This window comes from Pocillopora verrucosa, chromosome 8 (genome assembly GCF_036669915.1).
Source record: "Pocillopora verrucosa isolate sample1 chromosome 8, ASM3666991v2, whole genome shotgun sequence".
Classification (NCBI taxonomy): domain Eukaryota; kingdom Metazoa; phylum Cnidaria; class Anthozoa; order Scleractinia; family Pocilloporidae; genus Pocillopora; species Pocillopora verrucosa.
In genome coordinates, this window is record NC_089319.1 from 11699405 (window position 1) to 11721160 (window position 21756).

General features: G+C 39.2%; 1 protein-coding gene across 2 annotated transcripts in view; it reads left to right on the forward strand.

Annotated features, from left to right (window-relative positions):
- Positions 1-16129, forward strand: part of LOC131787283 (nuclear pore complex protein Nup85) — a 54136-nt gene extending 38007 nt beyond the window's left edge. Inside the window, exons 21-25 of one of the 2 annotated variants that reach the window (XM_066170922.1) lie at positions 493-593; positions 946-1045; positions 6988-7039; positions 7537-7707; positions 15768-16129. In XM_066170922.1, coding sequence (XP_066027019.1) covers positions 493-593; positions 946-1045; positions 6988-7039; positions 7537-7707; positions 15768-15938 — 595 coding nt within the window. In that variant the 3' untranslated portion in view covers positions 15939-16129. Of the gene's footprint in view, positions 1-492; positions 594-945; positions 1046-6987; positions 7040-7536; positions 7708-15216; positions 15572-15767 lie in introns of those variants that run through there. The other variant, XM_059104379.2, reaches the window with a different exon arrangement.
- Positions 16130-21756: the final 5627 nt, after the last annotated feature.

A 21756-nucleotide genomic window follows, 5' to 3' on the forward strand; every position in this document is an offset into this window, starting at 1 on the left:
GGCCAGTTGCGATAGGTTTTAGTTGTGAATCTGATTGGTTGAGAAACTGGCACGAGGTTTTTGGACCAATCATAAAACAAAATAAAACAAAACCGAAGCAATCCTATATTATTTTCGATGCTCAATTTCAAATTGTCCTATTCTGTATCGTAAAACATACCTTTCTTTCAGTCTGAAGTCTCGGTTTTAACTTCAACCATGGTGGCCAGGAACAATTTTGAGTTACCTTGAGTTATCCCTTACATTTGCACTTGAGTTTGTATTGCCTTAGGTCACGCCTGTGAAATGCTATGTAGGCGTGGCAAAATGAAACTTTTTCAATTTCTTGTGTCGAAGCTAGAGTTTTCGTTGGTTGGGATTTGCGTTAGGGTTGCTCTTACGTGTGTTTCCTCGCCGACAAACCTGCACCTTCAGGCGGTGAGTGGTGCGAAGATTTTACTTTTAAATTAGTTAATTAAATCTAAGTGATCTGTCGTTTTCTCAATTTGACAGGTTTCTCACAGAGTATTGTAAGAGCGGGGGATTTTCAAATTTGGACCTGATCGACAATCTTGGATCCGCCATGCTCTTAAGCGATCGACTTACGTTTCTTGGTAAGTCAAGACTGAAAAGTTTTTTCGGATATGCATCGATAAAGCAGCGATGACTGAACGAATATAACTATCGAGGTTTTTCGTTGATTCTACCTAGAGGAATGACGTCTACTTTGTTCATGCTGTCAGTCGATTCACGAAGACTACATTTTCAATTGAAACTGTTGTTTGCCGCGTAGACATTCAGGCTTGAGCGTAAGGCCATTCTTTTGGAGGACGAAATGAAATGGAAATCAGTTCCTGCCCAAACACTATTTTCTGCGGTATCTTGAGTTTAGGGTGCTTATTGTTATCATCTCTTCTTTGCTTTGCCATTTTGTTCCCCTAATTTTCATTTTCTTTTTTCATGCAGGGAAATATCGCGAGTTCCATAAAATGTACGAGGAAGGCAAGTTTCATGAAGCTGCCAATTTGCTGATATCTTTGCTGACATCAAAGCTCGCTCCACAAAGGTGAATCAAATACTGACTCTTCTTAGTCTTGACCTCCAGCGTCTTGTCAACTTAAACGATAGCAGAATGCGTTTTGTAAACGCAGTTACAAGAGGAACTAACTTGATAAGAAACATTTTATTACACCAACTACACTATATTTTTATTTGCAATCAATCTTTGTAGTTTTCACGACTGTTACTCCGTGATTGCACGTTTCAACTCTTTTGACTTCCGTCCGGCTCATGATTTGCTCGTGTTCAGCTTGGCCCAGCTCGTAGTCGACTCGTCTTCGGTTCGCATTAGGTTCTTGCACAGCATGTTCTCGGCCCATATACGGCGCCGATTCATACAGTGTTTGGCTAGTATTCGGATCATGCTCAGCTCGTATCGGGCTCATACTCGGCTCAAATTCGGGCCTTGCTCGACTTATGTCCAGCTAATACTGAGCTTGTAAACGGCATATGCTTGGCTCGTTCTCAGCTAGAACTTGACTTGTGTCCGTCTCTCGTGAGGCTTCGAGAGAAGGGCTTGGGAAGTCTCTCAGTTTGGGCATTGTTTCATCTGTTTTAATACTGCTACTGTTGTCATCTATGTTTCGTCGTTTCGCCTTACACGGTTTGCTTAATGCCTTAACTGTTTTTTTTAAGTAAATCCATTTAGGCTATCAAAGGGTGACGCTCTGAAAGAGTGATTGACCTGCCCTGTCGAAGATTACTGAAAAGTGGCAGTTTGTGGGGGCATCTCATTAATGATGTCAATTGAAATGAGTTAACATGTACCAAAAGCGAGCATTATGTAGCTGTTATAAAGAGGTGACCATATTAACTTAGATCTCTTTAACCCTTTTACTCTCGCGATCAGACATGTTATTCTCTTTTCTTAGTGCTATACATTCTTTTGGGAAATAGTTAAGAGGATTCACCTTGTCGTTCATGAGATTTTCTCTGCATCGAATCTAGCTGGCCTCGGTTGTTCAAAGATTGGAGAACGCTATCCACTGGAAAAATCCCTTTCCGGTGGATAGCGAAAGATCTTTTGTTAACACTTATCCTCTGGATAGTGATTCATACGTCGGATAGCGTTATCTGCCCTTTGAACAACTTGGTCCTGTTCTTGAAGCTCTGACCCTAGCGTTGTGCGTTCTTTATATATGTAGCAGTAGCAATTTTGTAGAATGATCTTATCACCCATCCCTCAAGTCTCTTCGATCCATCTTCACCGCGCCCTTGGGAAAGAAGTAGGTATCCTGTTATCACAAACCAAAAGATGGGGTTAGGAAAGAGATTAATGCTTTTTTTTATTTTACGCGATATTGTATTGTCTCGAAGCTGACAAGTCCACATCATAACTTAAACAACCCCACGCATTTAGACAGAAATCAAATCTGCACACTCGACTTAAGTCACCCACCTAGAAGGATATCTGGCAAAGTCTTATAAATCCAATTTAAACTAAAGCTGTGGAAACAATACATTTGTCTAATTTTAGAGTGGGTGTGATCCGTTTTTCAGTTTTAATTGATTTTGGCTGTTTCATCTTTCCAGCGGTATGATCAAGTAACTCCCACTCTATGCCCTTCATTCGGAAATGTCTGAGAATTTCAACATTTTTCTTTCTAACTTTAACTAGCATGGCTAAAAATAAACGGGAAGGCGACATTGGGGCTCGTCAAAATACGGAGCAATTCGTAACAATACTCACAGATGCCTCACACCAAAACGTCTTTTAAGATATGTATCTTTTTTCCCTTCAATTTGGCAAAAGTTTTTGGGTGCTAAAAAGTAAAGCAAGAGTTTTGGAGTTAGCTCCTTCAATGGCGGTTTGTGTCCCTGACAACTTTGGTTTGATTTTTTCCACGACATTTCCGACGAAAGAGAAACATCTGTAAATTCCACACATCGATTGCCTGTTTCGTCTGAGATGCACCTTGATAAGCCAAAGGTCCCTTTTTTTCCTTTTTAATTTTATATTGAAGAAATGTAAAATGGTTTCCGTGTTTACATAGCCTGATGTAAACACGCGGGACGTTGGGAGAACACGAGATAAGCGTAGGAAACCACGACGCGAAGCAGAGTGGTTTCCAGCTTATCGAGTGTTCTCCAACCTCCTAAGTGTTTACATCAGGCTATGTAAACACGGAAACCATTCTACATTTCTTTTATAAAATAACTAATGAAAGAAGAACGAAAACCGTGTTTACATACGCTCATGTAAAATGGTTTTATGGCCAATCAGAGCGCGCGTACTATTTGAATTATTTTATAATTTATATTTATAGATCGCACTACCAAGCCGGCATTGCATACTTTACTTTTACATTTTGGGTTTTTAAACTTTAAGTTGTAAAATTAACACAACTGGGTTACCTTGAAGCTTTGGTTTCTAGATAACGGAACTGCTCTTTAGTCTTGTTATCGAAGAAAACAAAAAATGAAAATGAATAAACAAATGAAACTTTAAGAAAAGAAATTGGATGAGATAATCTTGTCAGTCACCTTGACCTCGTTAAGTCAACAATTTGAGACAAGGTTTTGTTTCTCTTCGTCTCGTTTTTAGACTGATTTGGAAAGTAAAAATAAACTTTGCAATGTTTTCGATAAGGGTGGCATTCAAAGACCTTCTGAACTGTCCTTATGCTCTTAGAGTTGACCTTGGGCAGAATAAGCTTTCGAAGGGCTAAGGAATGAGAAAGAGTAGGTAAGAGGACGTCAAAGAATAAAGTCATTCAGATGAGCCAGGTTTGATGAGGTCAAGCTAACGGTATTTTAGGAAATTCTTGTACAGTCGAACCTGTATTAAGTGGCACCGTATTAAGCAGTCACCCTGTATTAAGCGGTCGGTTGTCAAAGTACCGAATTTTTCCCCCTTAGTTACCGCACTTTTTAACTTCTTCGATTTGATCCATGTTTATCTCCCGAGCTTCGTTTAGCAAGTTTCTGTTAATAATGGGATAAAATGACCTGTATTGGGCGGTCAACCTGTATGAAGCAGGCACCCCGCCATTCCTCGTGGGTGACCGCCTAGTACAGGCTCGACTGTAATTCTTGTTGACCCTTGCACTCCTAAGATCTAAATATGATATCTCTGCACTGTTTCCAATTCATTTTTGACACATGTGACTCTGAGAATTTAGCGCTGAATCAAACTCTTGTCAACAAGGACTTGTCAGCACCTTTCAGTCCGCCTTGAAATGTATAGATATTGAAAAGAGAGATTCCGTTGTGGTCACATCTGAGAGTGACTGGGTTAATTAGGAGATCTTAACTTGAAGGGATGAAAAATAAAACAGGTTTCGATTTTGCCGTATGAGTATGCAAGACGCAGGGCTGCCCACAAGTTTGATAGTGCCCACAAGTTTGATAGTGACTTTATAGGGAGAAGTTGGAACTATTCAGTTTCACCTTCCTTTGAATTATTATAACAGTCACATGTGAAGCATGTCTTCATATCCTTCTCTTTAACCATCGCGTTAACGTTCAATCGCTTTTTTGGCAATTTTCCTACTCTTCACGTAGTTATTAGATGAGGTACTGCGGCGTTGGCCAAATTATTTGTGCAAGACAAGAGCAGCGCTTGAGGAGAAAATGTTGACAAAGTGACACTCCCATGATCAATTTTTCAATCAATGCCATTTATACTTCCTTGCTTTATGTTTCCAAAGCTGTCAACTCGACCATCCCCTCTATGTTCCGAGTCCAAGAATGAATCAGAAAAGAAGGAACTATAGTCACTTCGAAATAAAATCGTTGTTTTGGAGGAAAATAATTTACTCAAGCTGTACAAGGAAAAGTTGTACTCCACAATAGCATGTATTTAGCTAAATTCTCTAAGTAAGCGCTGCATTGCTTGCTGTAGCATACTTTCTAGCGCGGCGCTTATTGTAATTTTTGCTCTCGCATGTGGTGCTTATTCGGAGGGTGGCATTTAATCGAGTGAATATGGTATTCTATCTTGCTCCGGGGTTAATTCAGACTTTCTGTTTATCTTGCGACGCTTACTTTGTGTATGTAACAAGTTCTAATTGTGAGTCAAATTTGTACGAGAGGCCGTTTCAAGTGCTTTGTAGGTGATCGCACCCAATTTTAATACAACTTAGTCCAATTCTTGCCCAAGGCTCCTGTTGCCATCGTGTCTAAGGAATTCCAACTTTCCTTTACGTAAAGGAAGGCCTACAGGCATTGTATTGAACCTCAAAATTTAAAGGTAAATACAGCAAGTGCAAAACAAGTTAATCTATATCAAGTGTGCTGTTTGTCCCATGCTTTAGCGTCGGCGAACGTGCGATGGTACACGAACATAGCTGTTGAGGGCGTAATTCTTTTAAGACTTTTCCCCGTTCAGGAAAACTCAGTTTTTACTGACGTTAGCCGGTTCCGTAATCATCTAAAATTAATTTACGTTTTTAGAACAGGGTCACTTCTGTTGTCGATTCGTGACGGCAAAAATGCACCGTAATGGCTCTGTTTGCCGCAGTTATAAATATTCGGCCCTCGAATCACGACATCTCCGCAAATATTTTCCTCCAACTCTTCTTTGTGTGCAACCGCAGCGTCACGAAATACCTCTGTCTTTGAAACTCGATGATTTTTTTGCCATGAAGGAACTCTTCCCTGGTCGAATTTTTACGCCATTGAGAGTATTATTTCCTTGAGGGAACTCATTGGAAGAAAAATATTAGTTAGGAACATAAAATGAGGACCCGTGACCTCCGTTTGCCCGCCTCTTTGAAGACAATTAAAACTGACATCCTTATTTCAATGATATCTTGAGAGTATTAGTTCTTAGAGCGGTGTTTTATGGCGGCATTTGCTTTGTGGAACCTTGCACGCAAACGGAAAGAGTGTGAAGCCACCGGTATACGATAACACTTCTTTCTTGGCGAACATTTTGTCTGATAAAAATTGATGATAGTAATCAGAAGCTTCGGGTCATTTAGACAAGACAAATTGTGGAATTGAGAACTCAGCATTCGATCCTAGGACTCCGTGACTGCCCTTTAGTATGTTCGAATCTTACAGTGTATGGATTACAATGATATTGCTGCTTTCCCTGAAAGAAAACAAAGGCTCAAGCAAACGCGACGTAAATTAAATATATTGCTCTTGGACCTGCGCCGGATAGTTTTGTGGTATCACGGGAAGTAATTACAGATTATTGCTGTGGCAAATGGGCTTGAGTGGGTAGTGTAGACTCGAACAAACGCCCAAAAGTCTCCGGTGTTTATTCAATACGCTTTAAGCGAGTTATGTGGGTTTGGTCGTTCTGCAAAAATGAAAAGAAGGGTATTAGGGTGGGTGCGATACTCGTAAGGGCAGGTCTTTTAATTAGAAGGCCAGCCTTGAGTTTGCTTTATAATTCATTTGACTTTATATTATGGCCCAGGAATTTTCTTTATTTCTCTCGAAATTCAGTTGTAATGTAACCTCCTGTATTCATTTCTTTTTCAAGAAAAGTACTTCATCATTTCTTTTCCATGTTTTTATTCAGGCACATTAAGAGTAAAATATAAGAAAAAGTTTATGAACCATTTCTCTTTCAAAGTTTTATCCTGATATCGTAAAAAAAGGGTGCGGATGTTTATCGGGGTGGAGTACAATAATAATGAAGAATTTTCAGGCCTTCATCTCACTCGGCCGGGTTTGGGATTGGTTGATTTTCAACAGCTCTGATTGGCCTATTCTAACTTCGTTGTTTTTGTGATGTGTTTCCTCGACGGTCTGCTGTCCCACGGCCTCCACGCTGACGGTGTTTCGATGATGTCCTCAATGAAATGCCGTACATACTCTGCAGTTTTTCATTAAAGATCATATTACTTCTTTCGAAAGCCAACAGTTTCCGCAGTTTTTGGCGTTCTCGAGGTCTACAGATTTGTGGACTCGTTGAAAAGGGAAAGACTGAAATTGTAGATGCTAGTGACACTTATTCACTGACATCCATTGCTTCTTTGCTGTGACTTTCAGGTTGTGGCTGACGCTGCTAACGGATACCTTACCTCTCCTGGAACATAAAGAGGTAAATTTTCGGAAATTGCTCTGCTCAACCAGGAGACTATGAACAGTTTAGGTTCTCTTGGTTCAAATCAAACTATAGGCACGTTCTCCAAATAGTTTGCATAGTTCTGGGAATTTTGCCACGACGGAAAGAAATGAATTTTTAGATCGCACCCTATGCACCCTCACCTTGGGAATTACTTTTTTCACTGTGCACCCACCCCGTCAGGACAGAGGAGTTTTCCTGTAAAACTTGAAGTGAACGAGATCGCGATCAATGCGCAAATTTAACTTCTGCAAAGTTTTCGTTTTACTTTGTAAACCACGCTCAGTTTTCAGTCCCGGTAGCGAAGTCATAGCGACAGCTCCTCTCATTCTTGTCGTTACTTGATTGTCACGCAACCTTTTTTTTCAGTTTGATGACCATAGCATCGCGTGACACTACTGCATTCGAGTGGGGTGGATGGTTAAGGGAAATATCACTTTTGACAAAATACTCATTTGCCCTTTATTTCTTAGGTGATCTTCTCAAGCGCACAGACATACGAACTTATGCACTGCCTCGAAGCAATAAGGCTCTCGTTTAGGACAAAGGAGTACCTGGACCATCCTGACAAGGAACCCACCGACGAGCCCTTGATCAGAACTTTAACACAGGGTCCAGAGTCACAATCAGCGAAGAGTACTAAGGTAACAAGACCCTGTTGAATGTCCGGATAAATTATCTCAACTAGTGTAATTTTTTTCTCTTTGTAAAGTTTTATTTTTGTTTGTTTTCATACAGCGAGGGATGTGCTTGCTAATATTGAACAAATTCTAGCTAATGTCCTCGTCAACGTAATTTATTACACTGAAACACTTGAGAGAAATTGGAAATGGCGCCGTTGTCTTGCTTAATCTCGCCAGAATGATATTGAAGCGCAGGAGTAAAGGCTTGGCTTTAAAACTTTGGATATACAACGGTTTTCCTTTGATCTGATTGGCTGTTTTTCTATGGCATGGTATAAATTTTCGGTGACAGTGAAATGTGATAAATACAAATCATTGGGTTGCTTTTTGAATTTTTTTTTCTTTCTTTTTTTAACTTTTTGAATCTGAACAAACACTAACCTACTGACTTTCTTTTAATTCTCAACATCCCTTACATTTTTCCGGCCAATACTTTCACCTGTCAACACCAGTTATCATCGTCAATAGTTGTTTTTCATCGTGTTTTGTCGTTTGCACTAACTTAAAAAAACGTTTCCATTTACTGACTTTCCGTAGCCGGTGTGGTTGCTCTGCGTGTGTTTCGCATCTGTTGGTAACGCCGAAATTTTAAATATGGTAGTTATTTAGAAAGGATATGAAAAGCTTTCAATGTCAAAACTAGTTAAAATGGTCACATAACCTTGTTACTTGCTGGTCAGGGTGGTTCATTATGGAACCATGATTCTGAGGAATACTTCTGTTGTAGTAGAGAGCAAAATGTCTGACTGCTGTATGAATTCGGAAGGTAAACGTCTTTCATCGGATCTCCAACATCTACCGCCGCGCGGGAAGCAGATGGAATAACTGCGAACAGTTTGACAAGTGTTTTCATCGATTTGAGGCAACATTTTTCTCAATAATAGACCTTGTTAGCATCGACAGGTCTTTTTTTTTTTTAAGGTCATTATCCTTGAGGTTATTTTCGCTTTCAAGTCACTCGTGGACACAATTCGAGAAATGTTATGAAGGCATGTGTGACTTCGTTTACTCGCTGATGTAAATGGAACGATATATTTTGTGATTCTCCCTGCTATTCTCTTTCTTTTTATGTTGTTTTTAAGGAGAATTACGTATAGTTATCAAGGTACTTGTACTTTGAATTTCCATTCGTTGTCTTAATTTTAGTTTTTTTTCTTAACGTCTTTGAGCGTTTCTCAGTATGTTTAAAACCCAAAAAGCTTCGACCATTCTTCTGTTTGTCGTAGACTAGAGGGGAATCACAGTAGGAAATCGTTTTAAAACGACACACGCATTTTAAAAACTTTGTGTGTCGTTTCCCTTCCTCGTGTGTGGCTACTTTAGAGACTGATGCCCCATTGTTGGGTGTTGTTCAGTTTCCGTGTGTTCAGCGTTATCGTACGTGCTATGGATATGTATATCTCCTTGGATTTCGGTCTCTACTGTCAGAACCTGTTGCCTGGGGCAATGTTTATTCTCAGGTGCGTCGCGTCAATTTAGCTGCTGAGAGAAATTTCCTTCCACGTGGTACACTCTGTCAAGATAGTTAGGTTACAAGTCTTTTCATTGGTCGGTTTTGCTAACGAGACAAAATCTTTTTAGAGTTTTTTTCTTCTAGAGAAACTTGTAGTCAATTCGATTACCAGTTTACAATTACGGGAGACTTAGACAAATGTACTTAAATAGAAAAGTAACGGAAATGGTTTAGTGCAGGACATGACCCAACGTAACAAAACCAGTGATTGAATGTCAAAGTTGAAAAAAGGTAAAGCTGTTCAAGGGTATGATCTTGCAGAAAAAAAAAAGACAGAATTGATAGCTGCTTAAATGGGAACTGTGCCAAATTGCCTTTGCCTTTTTTTCATTTCGTGGTGGTTTTCATATTTCTAATTGCCATTACTAGCTTGTCTCTCGTTTCTGTGTGTGAGGGTTCAAGGTTTGAAGTTGCTTTAAAAGCTAAAAATGATAATAAATGGTAAATTGCCTCTTCCAAAGCTATGAAAATTTTTCCTCTTAAGAGATTTTTCGCTTTGCCAGAGGAGACCTGCAGGTGTTATTGGCAGGTGACCTAAGCTACCTTCTGTTATGTTAGTTTTAAATGTCGAAACTAGATTGGACCCCTCAACCGAAATTGGTTTTCTTATAAAACCAAGCGGTTAGGTTTTTTTCTTCTTTTCTTTTTCTTTTTTGTATCGACAATACCTGTCTGTGAAATGGAAAACCATGGTAACCGAGTCGCCTGATGAAATTTGCAAAGACCCCATTAACAAAACCTCATGTAGGTCTTAACGTTCATCGTCGGAAAATAATAAAAAAAAGGGGAAAAAAAAAAAGAAAGTAAACGATTTTTACATATTTATTTGCCGAGGAGCGGCAAACCTTTAAAGCTTTTGATATAGAACTCCTTTTGAAAGGCGTCGTTAACGAAACTATTCAAAAACACTTCTGAGGGACCGGCTTTTTTATTGCAGTCGATCGAAATTTTAAAACCGTGTTTATGTCGTTAAGGTAATCTTTTCTTTCCAATTCAAGCAAAGACTGAATTTAAATGATCGACGACTTTGCCGAATGCATTTCAAAGAAGCCGCCTTTCTGAAAACAGAAATAAATGTTTTATGTGTACATAGTTGTTCACAGTGAGTCGTGGGGTGGTTTTGTTCGCAGAAATGGAAAGGCGCTGCGTCTTAAACGGGCACCGAATCAAACAACGCACTGCCGCTCATGAAACTAAACTAACACCCCTCCTACGTGCCTAAAAAAACTCACTGTTCTACGAAATGGTAAAATGAAGTGAACTTAGTACATCATTATAATTTCGTGCCCGCACGTGCAGTGCCAATTGTGGTAATTATTCATGCTTTTTCCTTGTCGGAGTTTCCTTTGATGAATTATTGAGTTGGGTTCCCTGCTGTAGACCTTTACTGACTGTTGAGTTCCCACGTGCTTCTCAAGCGGAACTCGACACTGTTTTGGTAAAGGGATGGCAAATAGTAATGTAAAATGCAGCCGTTGCTTGGTATGCGAACCCAGTGTCAAGAGGATAATTTAGCGAAAACTTTAGAAATCTTTTCATAAAACCGTTGAACAGCAACTCTCCATCGGAAAAATGCCTCAGGAAATAAAGAGTTCCTTAAAAGTGAAAATTCACTCGTGTCAACTCTTGATTAAACCGAAATAATCGACGGCTTTAATACTCTAGCTTCCCTTTGGCCTACAGTTGGACTTGAATCATGATAGATTTTACTTAGCGTAGTTTTGATTTGTGTTGGTTTTCGTTTTCCTTCTCATAAGAATTATATTTTAATATTCAGACAAGAGAAGAACTGGGCTACACGCGGGTTGTTCACAGCAACATGGATATAAGTAATTTTATTGTCTGTTTTGGTGCACCCTTGCCAAAATTTGTTTCCAATTAATCTCAATCTTTACCATGAGACAAATTAAGGTAATGAATACTTGTTTCTGATCTCATGTTATAATTTTTCATTAGTTGCTTGTTTCATGTTTTGCACAATTCTTCTCGCTCGCCAAAACGAGATGGGTGTGTTTCTCTTTCATTTACATCTACATTAGATTGGGAACAAATTCCACTAGAATTATGGGTTTATCTTCAATTGTAAAATCGTGTATACGGCTTGTTTTTGTCCGCTCTTTCGTTCCAGGCATGCATGAAGTGTTTTTGGTTTTGATGGAACGTTCTAGAAGCAGAGATCGGCAGAACTCGCTGCTTGTGTGAACAGTGTACAAGTCTTTCGGTGTATTTGTCTTCTTTGTTTACATTTCTCGTGGTGTGTTTTGAAACGGACATCAAGAAGGTTTAGTGTGGGCTTATCGTTTCGAAAGGCCAACACTAAAGCTATTAAGGCGATCAAAGGCAGCGGTAAGCGACATGCTATCGAACTATGGCACGTGCTGTCGACTTTTTATAAATAGCAAACATTTTTTTCCTTGTCCTGATCTGAAAAGAATCGAAAAGCTGACAGGAATAAATGGTGTCGTCTTAAACTGAAACCTGGGTGTGATATTTTCAGAGATCTAAATTTAAATTGTTTGCGGCTTGTTTATCTTCAAACGTTTTGATGGTTCCGATAAAAGCGACCTCGGGGTGCGCCAGTATCGTCCTTCGTGATATGGCGTGCCTTCACTGATCTGTTGATTTGGCTACTCGGTCGGGGTTTGGAAACGACATTACCTCCTTGAAGTGGCTGCCACGCGTAACAAAGACGATTTAAAAAAAATATTTTCATATCGATGATAACGAGTGATTCTTCAACGCACCGCTGGCTTTTAGCTTGTAGTAAGCCATAGGAAAGAAAAGAAAAGAAAGAAAAGAGTTAAGAGAGACTTTGTTATTCCCAATGTACGTAAATCTCCTGGTGAATGTTAGAGTAAGGCGATCTGTATTTGATGAACTTTATGCTCCATTGTCTGGAGGTGCAAGCGGATTACAGTTAAGCTTGTAATAGAGTTCTCGATTTCTTTTGCATGATTTTTTTCTGTCAAGCGGCATTAGTTTCCGAGCGTCATTTTTTTTTGATTGCTCCATTCCTGTATCATATTTCGAACGCTCAATACTCACTGTAGTCGGTTGGATAAACCGGGCGTCTGATGTCAGGAGAAAGTTTGTCGGCCGGCCTCCAATACCAGCGCCAAATTCAATATTTATCTTTCTGATTTATTCTTGGTCACGAATATTTGGCTAAAAAAAGTTTGCGGTGCCTTTACTTAATTTTGTTTTCTTTCTGACGGTATATCATAGCATCCCAACTCTTGTTCGCAAGTAAATTCATGTTATATTATTTAGTATTGATGTTGGTTCTGAACATCGGAATTTGTACCCAATGGGACTTTGTCCTTTTAAAAGAAAGTACCTCACAGTTGAAGAATTTTTTCCGGGATAATTTCTCGGAGACTCTTATAACTTTCCAACGTACGTTTGCATTGAAAATTTAAAAAGATTCATAAGAGTTCGTGGGCAAATTGCAAAACTCATCTAAAAAATATTCAGCTCTAAACACTCACGAATCTTATTGTAGTCAGGGTTCTCGGCGGTTTCGTGATCGTGGGCATTTGTCTTGGGAAGCCGCCCCCCCTTTTCATTTGAATCCAACATCAAGAGTCGTGGCTCAATAAAACAAAAAACTTGTTCACAAAATATTTTAGCATACCATTCGGCTTCTCCTGCCTGTTTTATAAGAGAGCTTAAGTATCACATTTACGATAGATTCTAAGTTTTTGTGTTCTAAATTTAACATAGTTTCCTTTCCTGCGAACACAAGAATTTTTACCTTTTAATCCTGACGGGTCAATTTAGTCTGGCAAAAATTAGGGGCGCTTATCAAACAAAGGTGATTTCCCAACGTCATTTTAGGTCAGCAAAAATCTGGCCGACATTTCAAATTTACCTAAACGTTCCGTAATGCTTTGTAACGTCCTCTAGTCTCGTACTTCCATTCTCATTACGGAGTTCCTGTGTTTCTTGTCTCCCTCGACATTTCCAGCCGTTATTGTCATACTTTAGTCTACTTTGTGGGCAATTAATTCCCTGATCTACAGTCCTTGTAATGTTCGCTACGCTACAATGATCTTTACGTACCAAGTACTTGAGACTAAAAGGTGGATCAAAGAGAGAAAGATCGAGGTTTGGCATCAATTTCTCATGTAGATAACAGGAAATTAAAGGGGGTAAGGGGAAAAAAAAAAACGTGATTCGTTCCATGTCTCCTCTTTGGCAGTCAGCCCGTTGGTCTGGTTCATAACAGGTTTTAAACTTGTTTTAAAGCGGCGATCTTTGTCGCAGAGTCACTGTTCGTGCTTCTCGTCAAGAAGGAAATATTGAGAACATATCAATTCTCTGACGTACAAAATCGGATGAAACCATAAAGTATTAGCTCAGTAAAAGAAAAAAACGAGAGAGGTAATATAAAACTAAAATGGTGCTGACTAAGACTGGATGACACGGATTACGATTATGCGGCGACGATCTTAGAAATTGATGGCTAAATTTATAACATGTGGATATTATAACTTACATTACTGACTGTGAAAAAATATTCCCTTGACATATTTTCCGTCGAAGTCAGACCCATGTAAACCGGAAGACCAACATAAAAAAATTCCTCATTTTGACCAGCTTTTTACAAATTTTACAGCAATCCTCCTGTCATATTTCAGCTATCACGCTTGCTTTTTATTGCTACTAGTTAGTTTTTCGCATTCCCCTCTGATTAACGTCACTTCTGGAGTGTTGTTGTACAGCGTCAAATCCTTGTTGTTTTGATCTGGTATGCAAAGGGACGTGCGGGAATTTAGCCAAAAATAGATCGATTGCTTGTTCTTTGGACGTGATCTTGGAGTAGCTTAGTCCAGATTTGTGCTGGATTATTGAAAAAAAAATCTCTCGTGTACCGCCGCTCGCATGATAAGTGTTTATTTCTGATTATACTGCGGAAGCCGGCCAAATTTGCTTTTAAGAGGGCGTGACCTGCCCTCCACGCTCTTGTTGAGAGTGTGCGGTAAGAATGAGCATTGTTTCAAGAGTCACTTCTCTAGGTTTCCTGTTTTGGTCATACTATAGTTTGTTCTGTGATTCAGTTTAAAGTACTAATATCAACTTGGAGCGTATCTTTGTCATGCCGGCCTCAACTACTTGAACTTATGAACTTAATCGGTATATTTTTGTCAGTTGCGTCAGAGTTGCAGAGCTTTGCGTGATGTTTTGGATCGCTGTTTTAACGAGATCTCTGATAGATATTGTAATGTACTCATTGAATTGGTTACAATAATACAATAACAATGTTACAAAAACACACATCGCTGTGCAATCTGAAACGTTTTGAGATAATTTCACGCGATAGTCGTTTTGGAATGTTGGTGGTGATCAGTTGTTTTAGATCAGCTTTCAAACCAGTTGTATTCCCATGTTCGTGTTTTATAGCCGTCCTCGTGTTATTACATACGCTTAAGTCAACTCAGGCTAAAAGTTCGAGATCCGTTCGGATTCAAGCAAGTTTTTTTTGTTGTTGTTGTTGTTTTTTTTTTTGCCGTGGTCGTTTGTGATTTCTGATCATTCAAAAGAAGGTCGAATTTTCGTGCTCTTTTTGTGACAGTTTTCAGTCAAGTACGAAGAAGGTTTATCGCCTATCTACTGCGCAATATCTTTCCTTACTATTCGAACAGGAAAAAATTGACAGCAGAGATACGTCTCGTTCATGAGCGAAATTACAGATATGGGCAGTGTGAAATTTTTAAGAGTGAATTGTGAGCTAGGCAGGACACTTCAGTCTCAGAGTGCTTCTCTCGAAGAGTTTAGTGGGGTTAGGACCAGTTGTAAGGGCCAGCCATCAAACCGGATAGGCTGAGATTGGCTTGCGGTGAGGTACGTCTCATCCATTGCATGTGAGTAACAATACTCGCAAGAAATTCACGTTACTGAAGCTGCTTAACTTTATCGTATGTCGGTAACTGACGTGAAGAATTTTTTCTTCATAGGCTCAAGAAGAAGAGGAAAGGGATAAGATCGACTTGATTCGCTTGGCTCTGGCTCGTAACTTGTCTAGAACTATTTTGTGAGCTTTGCGTTCATCGGTGAAGTAGTTTAGAGAAAAGAATAACGCGTTTTGGAAACGTAGTCGAGAAAATGAAGTGCAGGTTTTTTTTTAGACCACTAGTAATAACTGAACGTACCCGGCAGTAGATTAATTTCTAAATTTGTAAGCCACGCTAAAAAGGAAGCGGTAATGTGAACAAGAGAGGAGCTTTAAACTGTCACTTTTCAGTGACGTGTTGAAAAATATGCTCCTTGAGTATGTTGTACATTAATATGTGTCCTTGCTTTATCAATAAACTGTACCTAGTTTTGATATTTCGCCTTTTCGGTTTTTGGCTGTCGATTTGCTATTGTCCCAGCTCATAAGCTACTAATCTCAATGACACCTGATCTTAAATAATTTGAAAACGGCGTCATTTTCCGCCAATAGACTCATCGTGTTTCTTGGGACTGGATGTCATTCACCTTATGCTTTCACTTCCGATTTTCACAGGAATACCAACAAACTCGTCACACAAAAATCACCTGCGTGAGTTGTTTTGGGCCATTCGTTTCTTCAAAACTTTCCCGCTGCCAAGGAAAAGGATTAGAGAAATTGAGAAGGATATTTTTTCCTTCTCTAAACAATAACTTCCTGACAGGTTTTCCAGATGCAACTTCGTAAATTTGCCATCCGATCCAGCTGAAACTTCTGCCAGTGTCAGGAAGTTCAATGAACTCACTGCTTACATGATAGAAAATCAACTGAACGGAGCTGAGCAGGAACTGGAAATAATTTCATATCTTGTTTATCATCGATTCTTAAATCAAGGCTTATGATACGATAGGATTGATCAGAAATGGAGTTATGGTGAGTTACGGTTAACGAGTTTGTGGACGATTCAGTCTTTCCTTCGTTTTAGAGGAGGATCAAAGTAATTTATTATTCATTGATGATAATTCCCTCTCGAACTTCTCTCTTCAGGCTTGCATCGCATTCGCGTATTATTACTTTTTTTACACGGCCATATGCTTGGTTAAACTTGTTCGCGAAGTAATTCAAATTGATTAAAGGGTGTTCCAACTTTACTTTCACATCCAGTTACCATTTGCAGTTCTTTGTATGTTCTCGCCTATTTAATGGAGGAACTTTGTCTGGTTAAAAGAAATGTCTTAAAAAAAACTGCTATTGCAATATCTCCTCGATTTTCAAATGTTACTTAACAAGAGTTAGGAACGTAAATTTTGATAACGATTCAGTGATAAAAGACAGGGCCAGCAGGAGGTTATTTGAACGGAGGTGAAATTTCAAGCTAGGTGAGGTGTTGACGCTAATGTTTTCTTCGTCGGTAAAAAAAAAATTAATTTCATTTACTATCAGTTTTCTTTTCAAGTGTAGGTTTTCATGTTTTAATTTTTAATTGAGCGTGGAAATTTTTTACCTTTTTCACACTTCTCTAGAAGTGGTTTATACTCTTTCAATAAGAACAATTATTTTAGAGGCATACTAGTGCTAATATTCTAAGCATTTGGCTTTTCATGGCAACTTGTTGTTGCGCTAATAAGGGGCGATTCGACACGTAAACGAAGGCTATTGCGCATGCCTTAATTATAAAGCTCTTATTTACCCCTTAGGCTCGACCTAATCATGATAATTATGCTTTTTAGGATCAGATGGACTCGTATAATTATAATTAGAGGTCTTATCAGCATTTGAAGAGCGGCCGATCGGAAAAGAAAAGCTGCGAGTGTAAGGGCTTGTTTCGGGCAAAGGCTGTTTAAACTTTGGCGGCGTGTCAAACGGCACGAAAGCACTTAAAGAGTGTCACAAGTTTGCTTTCGAGGCCGCTTATCGTCGCTTAATGAGCTTGTGGCGGTACGACCAATTCTGCATTGAATACAAAATAATAATTGCATAGAGACGCTGGCGCTCATACTCTGACTTTGAAGTCTTTGGCGCCTTAAATATCATGAAGGAGAGGACAGACTGAAAACTGATTTCTGTCTCAGTATCATTCACAATGCTACAAGACTGTTTTGTGCCGGCATGTTGCAAACATTTATCTCGTGCTTTTGCACGGGGCAATAAATAGCTAAAAAATCATCCGAAGGTTTTACGGGCTGTTCAGAGCAATCTTATGATTTAGATAAAAAGTGGCGGTATTATCCGCTTTTTAAAGGACTATCTCCCCCGTCCAGCCATTTCGCAGGGGCTTGTTATTGTTTTAGCATTTCAAATCAATAGACTTTTCGTCGCCTTTTTTACAGTTTTAATCTTCTATAAACCGCTATTATTTGCTTTATTTCCCGTAAGCCCTTGTATTGCTTTCTCACTTAAAAAGTTTCGGAGTTTCTTTTATTGGAAGATCAAGTTCTTAATGTGGTTGCCACAACCTCCAGTTTGAAATAAATCAAGAACTGTCGAAATTGGAAATAGTTTTTCTTGGGCTTAGAGCCGATTTTGTCAAAATCATCGCAATTAAAGCGGCGGCCTGCGGCTTAAATGTTTATAATCTTCAATGAGGAATAAAAGCTCCCTTCTTCTCGAGGAATTTGGGCAAAAAGAGGATTCAAGATTAAAATTAAGCAATTTTTCAACAACCATCCCTCTTTGACGGGGTTTAGACAATTCCTCGATCATGGCAACAGTTTTACTTCATCAAAATGCAGCAACTTCAAAGCACTTAGCCCTATAAAAGCTATTGATTTTCATGAACCGGCTTTGTCAATAGGCAATAGGCTGCCGGTATGGATTTAAAAGTCATTTGGAGATAGTGAATGTCAGTCCAGCTCTTTGCCATACACCGTCCATAACCATCTGTTTACATCCTGACCCTCTGCTACCAACAAAGAATCTATTGGAAATGAACAGAAATTCTCCTTCAAGCGGCGCTTCCCTGTCAAGATGTGTGTCAATATATTTTGAATTAAACTGTTGAAGAATACAGTTTACTGAAGGCAAACTGAATTTTTTATATTTCGTCTTTTTATTTTTGCTTTTAAGTGAAGGAATATTTGATGTCCACAAAGTGGATGTCTAGTGTTCTTCAAACGCCGACGCTAAGCCGGATGGTGAGTGCAGTTCGCAAAATATGCCGTTTCCCCATTCTGCTATTCTTGAGTTTTAATGGAATACTGATTAAAACATTTTAACCATTTGATGAATTATCTATCACAGTCGTAATTTTAACTTTCAGATATCTTTGTAATATTATGCGCCGAACAAAAAATTTTGGCGCAGGGTCAACATGTAGTTGCTCCTCACTGTTAACGCTGAATTTTGAGACTGGATGAAATGGCAGACCTCAGTTCTAAATGTCGATGGCAACATATTACAGGGTAAATTTTAATTCCTTTCTTTATTTCGCTCTTTCTTTTTTTCTTTCTCCCTTTCTGCTTTTTTTCCCCTCTTTTTTCACCTTTGTGCTAATGTATCAAAGAAAGGAAAGGACCTTGTAGAATACGAGGAAAAAAAAAAAAAAAGAAAAAAAGAGAAAAAGACGTCGAAACGCACCGGTGAAAGTTAACCAAATAACTTTTTTTCTTTCAATAGATTTTCCTCAAAGTTTTCAAACGCTTTAAATTTTCGTAAATATTTTTTTTCCTTCATCTGTTAACATATTTAAAAAGTTATTAACATCACTGAGTCAATTTGAGGAATGATTTTTAAGTTCAGTATGAAATTCTTTTGACAGTAAGAAGTGGCATTTATTTGAATATGTCCTCTCGAGTCAGTTTGGTGACAATCTGTTACAAGCGATCAAGACGTCTGTGCAAATTCCCCTTTCAAAAAGGTTTAGTCGTCATCTCCGCATCTTGTTTAAAAATCAGGCTTTGAAATTTCATGAGTTGCAAGATTTCGTTATTTAAACATTTATTTAAGTCGCAATAGTTTTTGGCCTAAAAAATTAAGTTCACCTTATTGATTCTGTAATAAGGTCGACTTTTGGAAACAGTCAGAGTGCACAATTCAGTCAGGCTCCGATTTCATTTGATTAAATTTCTGAACTATTGAATTTTCCATCTGTTTCGATGAGAAAGAGTTGAAGCCGTTTTGGCCGCCCAGCTAAATCGTTCTTCTTAATTACGCCAGAGCGGCTTACTTCTTTACTCTGTGTGAACTCATTAGCCTGTGATTAGCCTTTAGAACTTCGGTTTCCCGAAATAAGATGTTTAGGTTCTGAATTGCTTAGGGTGCAACTACTGAAATTGATTACTTCTGCTATGGCTTTTATGAGCCTACGGATGATCTTCCGTGTCTGATAACATTTCCAGCGGTAAAGAAAAATACTAAGCTTACGCTAAACGCTCCTATTAAAACGACAGCGTTTTCTTTCCCTAATTAGCCTCCCTAAGTCAGAGTAATTTGTCGAAATAGCGACGGAACCCAAGCAAGTCCTTTCCCCCGCACGTTTTGTCTCAGTTCCATTCTTAACTTCCGGTTTGAAATAACGCACTTCCGGTTGCTCGGCTTCATTTGTTTTTTGGAATACTATCCACTTTTTCCCTATCGCGAAAACTTTGAACTGCATTTTTCATCAGGCAAATTGCCTGCTCTGTTAAATAGCCATTATAATCGGAAACAGACGAACCTTTGAGACTGTGAAAGTATAAGAACTCGCCGACGCCATAACTACTGTCAGCTTCAATTTTTTTCCATTCACTAAGTAATTGACACTTCGGCAATGAACAGCGGCAAGTTCAAACGCTTCTAAAATAGTCTCTCGTTATAACGTGCAAAAACTTAAGGTGGCTAATTGTGGATTTATGGCTCGAAACTTTTAATTCTTCGGAAACAAATGTCGCAGTTGAAGGTCTAACAGGCACCTCGTGTACGTTTAATAATTTTTTTCCTTCGGTTGGCTTCGAGTGTTTTAACAATGCGATTCTTCACATCCGCGCCGCCTTGCGAAATTAAATAGTTTGCGTTGGTATCAGTACAGACAGGAAAACTAACACATTTACTTTCGGCCGTGAATTCAGTTTCCTTGCCACGAAATCGCACTATATTTAGTGACACTCCAGTTATTTATTTGCCTGCAGAGGGAATTCCTTGTGGCTTTCAATTCCACGCTTCCCTTCTGCGTGACCCGGTGGACGAATTACAATATTTCCAAAGACGTCAAGAAAAATCACTTGGCAATCAAAAATGCCCAGCATGTTCATTTGAAGGTCGTTATTTTAAGCCGGGTTTCTTTTACAAAATTCCCAAACAACGCCACGAGAATATCATTTGGTGGGGTACATGTAAACTAGCCTTAAACCTGGTACGATCGCGAAAATGTTTTCTTTTCGTTCTCCTACCACAGGTACTTCATTGGGTCGAACGTGTCAAAACGCGAGAAACAGGGATGATAAGGGAACATAACTTTTTCTCATCAAAAGAACCGGTCATACATAAAAGGGAACCGCCAAGGCGCTGCTGTTCCGTGTAATATTAAAATTTTTGTCCCTGCTACTCGAGATAACTTAGGTCACAAAGAGCGGTTTTTAGTTTCTGAAAAGTAAGGCAAGCAAATTTTAAGCAATGTTTGTCTACCTCTCCGTTATAATCAACTTTTTACTCGTAAATTACTCTAGCAAACACTCTCTAGCGACACAAAAAGCGATCCGAAAGGACAAATAATTACTACTGCTATCGATAAGTTGGGGTCTCTCTCGGTCTTTAACTTAATTTCGACTAAGCTCGGTAAGAAAAGATGCCGCTTTAGCTTACAAGGGCGACCATTGCAGAAAAATATTATCAAGTAATTCAGGCAATAATGTGTTAACTGAATTGCATGGGCCCCGACACTTCATCAAATAAAAAAAATTTCATTAGCAGATATTTTGAATAAGAATGCCAGAGATTTCAGAAAGCGGCCGGCAGAATAAGTGGCTGAAGATACTGAACAATATTTACCCTGTTTATAAGGGTTAAAAAGCGACGAAAAGGGGCCAAAAAGATCTAAACTTCGCGTGTTCAAGCTCTACGATGTAGCCATTTTGAAAAGTATGGCATGAATGCTGATTAAAAATTACAAACAAATTTCCCCGCCGACCAAACAATCACCAGAACTCACTTGTCGAATTTGATTGACATTGATATCCTTTTGACTTGCCGCTCTTTGCTTATCCAAGATTGGTAATGAGAGCATTTAATTCATTTTGTGGTTAAGACGATTCACCGCGCTAAATCTTCATTTAGCACGGAACACAATGGCTCAGAGTGAATATGCGGCCCAACAAGTTCGCGAGATGGCCATAAAAGAACCGCCTTATAGCCAGATCGGTCCCGACTCGTTGGGTTTTCAGTACCTCTCATTGCAAAGCAATCAGAAAAGATTCAACCAGCTGCGCTTAATTAAACCCATCGTCAACATGTGTGAAGTTGGCATGAAGCACGTGCTATCACCCGGGGCACCAAAACGCGTCTTCTGATTGGTGCGGTCTCTTAGCCCGTTGTGACGTTCTCTCCCGAGGGATTGATCGTTTGTGTGCCGCCTTTTGCTGAGCGGCATCTT